Source organism: Eumetopias jubatus, unplaced genomic scaffold (assembly GCF_037043125.1).
Source record: "Eumetopias jubatus isolate StellerSeaLion01/CBP00866 unplaced genomic scaffold, mEumJub1_p1.0 scaffold_10, whole genome shotgun sequence".
NCBI lineage: Eukaryota > Metazoa > Chordata > Mammalia > Carnivora > Otariidae > Eumetopias > Eumetopias jubatus.
Window position 1 is genome coordinate 40039936 of NW_028274816.1, and position 5772 is coordinate 40045707.

The window sequence follows — 5772 nt, forward strand, 5'->3', positions numbered from 1 at the left end:
CTTATTCATTTGTTGCATTTGAAGTATTCCTCGATGGCATCCTTGGCAGGATCTTTGTCCTTAACCACCACACAACTGCAACCAAGCCCTTGACGGGGTTTTCTTCTTTGTCGGTTTTACAGGGCCCATCCCTTCCCCTCATTTCTCCTTGTCATCAACCTTAATTAGGCTGACTTGGTGCTCCGCAGAAAGCACCTCCACCAGCCTGACACGCACAGGCTCATCACAGTTGGTGCAAACGTACAGAGATGGGTTTGGCACTTGTCTAAGGCTTTGCAACTTCGTGAATCCCACACGGCCCAAGCCCCTCCTGTAAAGCCGTATTCATGTCCGTACACCTCCAGCAGCAGGGCCTTCCTCGGCCACGGCAGTGGGATACGGGTGGAACGGAGTCTTGAGTGCATGCGAGCCCCCACGCAACTCGGGCGGCCGGCGAAGAGGAAGGCTTGCCCCTTGAAGGGATGTCAATGAATTGGAGGACATGTATGTTCTTTTTTTTTTTTAAGTAGGCTCCATGCTCAGCGTGGGGCTTGAACTCACAACCCTGAGATTGAGACCTGAGCTGAGATCAGGAGTCAGACACTTAACCGATGGAGCCGCCCAGGCACCTCAATATATTCTTTTAATGAATGAATTTTTGGGGGGACGTATCTTAAAATGACAAATCCCCTAAGTGTATTCTTAGCACAGCTCTTGAGAGTGCTTTCTGAGAGGTTTGCCTATCAAACATCCCATAACCTCAGCGACCGTCTGCCCTGACATGAGACTTCTTGGCCATGTGTGCGGTTAGTGTAACATGCGTAAGGGTCACAGGTTAGGGTTCAGGCTGTTGGAAACAAAGGTCAGAAGCCAAAGGACCTGATGCTTCAGGTTGGAATGAGAACACGGTCTCTCAGACTCTCCCCACACAACTACCCTAACTAGGATAATCCACTGGCAATCTGAAACAAAAAGCAGTATCCCGACTCCCACCTTTGCGGCACCGTCACGGGCTGGTGCCCCTCATGATGCCTCATCTCAGTAGCTAACATGTTAAATTTGGGGCACCAGGCATTGCGCTAAGGGCTGTATGTGTTCCCTCAGTGGAGCTGGAATGCAGCCCCACTTTATAGGAGAGGCCCCGAGGCTTTAAGGTCGAGCTCTGCAGTGACCTCCCTGGAGGGAGGGCTGAACAAGGCACACTCACCATGGTGGCCCAAAGCGGTAGGCAATGTGGCAGGTAGGACACACGCCAGCCACAGATGGGCCGCCTCAGAGCCCCGCTGGTTGGCGAGCACTGAGTTGGGCAGCGTGCAGGAGGTGCCTGGGGCCTTCCGCTGCCGGCGAGGGGAGCGCCCTGCGGTGAAGAGTTCCAGGAGGAGAAGGGGAGGGCCCGGGGGCCCTGGCTGGTTTTGATTGGCTATGCTGTGTGTCTGCAGGTGGGGAGCGAGGTGGGAGGCAGACATTTCGGGTCTGGAGAGCACTGTGAACACAGGTGGGGACGGTTAAAGGGGACGTGGTCAAGAGTGGGCTGGGGGCGGGCCAGACGCGCAGGCGGGGCCAGGTCACAGGAAACCTTGCTTGCGGCTGCCCGACCCCCCATCAGAGAAGTCGTGAGTAGCATGTGTGGCTCCCAGGAGTAGACGAGCTAAGAATGGGGTGTCTTAGGAAGTTGCTAGGCTTGGGTAGGCTGAGGCCACAAAGATTCCAGAGCCCTTACAGAAGAGAGGACCTTGTGGACAGACTCCTGAAAGGCTTCATTCCTGAAGACCTGAGGAGCACTGACCCCTTGCCCCTTTTGTCCCCAGGAGTTCAGCCACCCTGTGGAGAGCCTCGCTCTGACTGTGGAGGAGGTGATGGACGTGCGCCGTGTGCTGGTGAAGGCCGAGATGGAGAAGTTCCTGCAGAACAAGGAGCTCGTCAGCAGTCTAAGGAAGGGGAAGGTGAGGTGGCCTGCACCCAGCTGCTCCCTCGTCAGGCAGGAGCCCTGGGTGGAGGGCAGGCCACGCGGCCTGAACCCTGGGCTGCTTCCTCACCAGGCAGGACTAACTAATCTGGGCCTTTTCTTACAGATTTGTTGCTGCTGCCGAACCAAGTTCCCGCTGTTCTCCTGGCCACCCACCTGTCTCTTTTGCAAGAGGTGAGCCTCTGTAAGCACCCTGGCTGTGAATTAACATGGGAGGAGGAGGTAAGCGTCTCTAAGCCAGCACTGTCCAGTAGAACTTCCTGTGATTGTGGGGATGTTCTATCATGTATCGTGGGCTAGTGCAACCATGGGACACAATAATATAATTTTAATAGCTAAGGGGCTCCCACCTTCAGCCAAGGTGGGGTAACAGGGATTAGAACAGGCACCTTCCACCTGAAACAACCAAAAAAACCCATAAAAAACAGAAAACCCAAAGAACAGGAAACAGTAGATTTCAAGATACTGGATATCAGGTAACCACAGGAAACAGGCTGAGCCCTACAATTGCCTCAAATGGAGTTTCTAGGTCATGGCCCAGAGGCCACTTGGCTCCTCGGGTGGAGGAGGTACAGCTGAACCCAGAGAGACCAAGGCAGCTAAAGGTCTTAGTGTAGATTTCCAAGCAGGGAGAGAGCTGTCCACAGGGTGAGATCCCCCTGCAGTATTCAGCAGGGTACTTATCAGCACATATAAGAAAGGAAATTACTGAAGGCTGGGGAAGAAGCATCCTGTAGCAAGGACTGGCAGACTCCAAATCTGGCCTACTACCTGTTTTGTAAATAAAATTTTATTGGAACAAAGCCACATCCTTTGTTTATTCATTTAGCCACATCTAAAATGTTTGCTATCTGACCCTTTACAGAAAAAGTATACTGACCCTGTGCTAAAGCTTGGAAGGAATAGTGTCTGTTCCCACCAACCGTGGTGGAAATGTTGTAACTCATGAGCCACTGAGTGGCATACAGAGGAAGGTCTTGTCCCACTAGTGGCGAATAAGTACCCCTAGACTGAGCATTGTTCCAGACCTAAAAATTGAAAAAAAGCAAGACCTAAAAGGACTAAACCATTCCCAAGTATCTTAAATGCTTCCCAGAACAAAGCTCAAGAATAGCAATAGAAAAATATCTAGCACCCAGCAAGATAAAAATGTCTAGCGACTAATCAAAGGTATCAGGCATGTCAAGAAGCAGGAAAGCAGGGGCACCTGGGTGGCTCAGTTGTTAACCGTCTGCCTTCGGCTCAGGTCATGATCCCAAGGCCCTGGGATCGAGCCCCACATCGGGCTCCCTGCTCAGCGGGAAGCCTGCTTCTCCCTCTCCCACTCCCCCTGCTTGTGTTCCCTCTCTTGCTGTGTCTCTCTCCGTGTCAAAAAAATGGATGAAATCTTAAAAAAAAAAAAAAAGGCAGGAAAACATGACCCATGATAGAAAAATCAATCAAAATCCCTCAGAACTGACATAGATGTTATAATTAGTAGATAAGTACATTAAAAGTTTTGAACTGTATTTCATATGTTCAAAAAGTCACAGGCATGAAAAATATGAAGACACAAAGTTCTAGACATAAAGACCAGAATGTTTGGATGAATGTTCCCAATTACACTAGATAAAATTAACAGCAGATTCAACATTCGGAAGAATGTGCAGAAGAAAAAATTAATGAACTCAAAGAGAAAGCAATAGTAGAAACCAAGATGAAAACACTGAGAGAAAAAATAATTTTAAAAAACGAAAATGGTGCCAGTGAGCTGTGGGATAATGTTAAGAAGTCTACTGTAGATGTAATTAAAGTCCCCAAGGGAAAAGGGGGGGGGCAGAAAAAGCATTTGAGGAAATAATAGCTAAAAAGGTTTTCCAAATTTGATGAAAAATATAAACTCACAAGAAACTCAACCCTAAGCACAAGGAACATGAAAAAAATTACAACCAAGGCGCATATTAACCAAATTGATCAAAACTGTAATAAGGAGAAATTTTTTTTTAAAGATTTTATTTATTTTAGTAGCGCAGGGGAGGAGCAGAGGGAGAGGGACAAGCAGACTCCACGCTGAGCGCAGAACATGACGTGGGCTGAGGCAACATCAAGGGTCGATGCTTAACCAACTGAGCCACCCAGGTGCCCCAAGAAAAATTCTTAGAATCAGCCAGCAAATAAAGACATGTAGAGAGGACAGACAAGGGTGGTTGCAGGCTTCTCAGTGAAATAATGTGAGCAACAGGAGGACAGTAAAAAAGCGTTTTTGAAGGACTGAAAAAGTGTCCACCTAGCATCCTATACCTAGCAACACTGCTTCAAAAACAAAGACAAAAAGTAAAAACATCTCCAGAAATAAAAAAACCAAAAGAATTCTTCAGCAGTAGGCCCACTAAAACAAATGTTCAGTGAGGTCCTTCACATACAAGGAAAATGACACCAGATGGCAATCTGCATCCACATGGATGGAGAGCACCGGAAGTAGCAACTAGTAGGAGAACATAGAAATTGATTTTCTTACAACTCTTTACAAGGTAAGTCGAGATCCAGCACCCAACAGGGTGAAATGCAGTGTCCCGTCTCAGTGATTACCAGGCATGCCAAAAAATTAACAGCAATGTATTATGGGATTTATAACATACCTCTAAGTAAAAAATACCCTACCAATGGCATTAATGCCAAGGAGGGGGTCAGAAAAAGGATGCTACTGGGGGGTTTTTATACTCTACATGAAGTGGTAAAATATTACTTGACGGTAGACTGTGATAAGTTACAGAAGTATAGTAGAAATCTGAAAGCAACCACTAAAGTAAGAAAGCAGAGGAAGAGCATGGAATCATATAAAGTAATCAATTAGTAAAAAGGAAAAGGGGACAAAGAATAAATAGGGCAAAAAGAAAACAAACAGCAAGATGATAGCCCTGAACCCCACTGTGTCATAGTTAACCCTAACTGTAAAATGTCTACACAACAGACGACTAAAGAAAGCAAGACCATCTGCTGCCTGCAAGACATGTGCTTTACCTAAAAAAGACAAAGACTGGTTAGAAGAAGAGTGGCAGTCCATGCCAACACTAGTCAAAAGAAAGATGATGAAACATTACCAGAGATCAAGGTGTCCCTGTCATAATAAGGAGAGAAAACAACTATTGTAAACACCATACTAACAACAGAAGTAAAAAATATGTGGAGTAAAAATCTGATACAGTGGCAAGGAAAAATAGATAAATCCAGAGTTCTAATTAGAGGTTAACAGGCTTCTCTCAACAATTGATAAAGCTTGCAGACAGAAAAATACTACGGATATTGAAGACTTGAACACTACCAACTGATTTGATCTGACATTCATAGCACAGTCCACCCAACCACAGCAGAATGTACTCCTTCTCAAGTGCACACGGAACATTTACCAAAATAGACCATATTCTGGGTCATAAAACAGGTCTCAAAAATGCAGAAGGATTCAAGTCATGGAAAGTACGTTCCCTGACCACAGTGAAACAAGATAAAATTAACCCAGAGGTTTCTAGATGGCAAACCAATTATAAAATGTCCATGCAAGAGGACACTGTCCCTTCTTTTTTTTTTTTTAAAGATTTTATTTATTTATTTGACAGAGAGAGACACAGCGAGAGGGGGAACACAAGCAAGGGGAGTGGGAGAGGGAGAAGCAGGCTTCCCGCAGAGCTGGGAGCCCGATGCGGGGCTCGAGCCCAGGACCCTGCGACCACGACCTGAGCCGAAGGCAGACGCTTAACGACTGAGCCACCCAGGCGCCCCTGTCCCTTCTTTTAAAGAATAAATTTGGACAATTTGTCCCCTGATGTATCTTTATAGAATAGTACGCATAA

The 5772-nt window shown here is 46.8% G+C and overlaps 1 protein-coding gene across 2 annotated transcripts in view; it reads left to right on the forward strand.

Annotated features, from left to right (window-relative positions):
* The window catches only part of SPIRE2 (spire type actin nucleation factor 2), a 35000-nt gene that overhangs the window by 26063 nt on the left and 3165 nt on the right, over positions 1-5772 (forward strand). For both annotated transcript variants that reach the window (XM_028094819.1, XM_088027554.1), the window contains exons 11-12: positions 1788-1922; positions 2052-2119. In XM_028094819.1, the coding sequence (XP_027950620.1) occupies positions 1788-1922; positions 2052-2119 (203 nt within the window). The remainder of the gene's footprint in view (positions 1-1787; positions 1923-2051; positions 2120-5772) is intronic.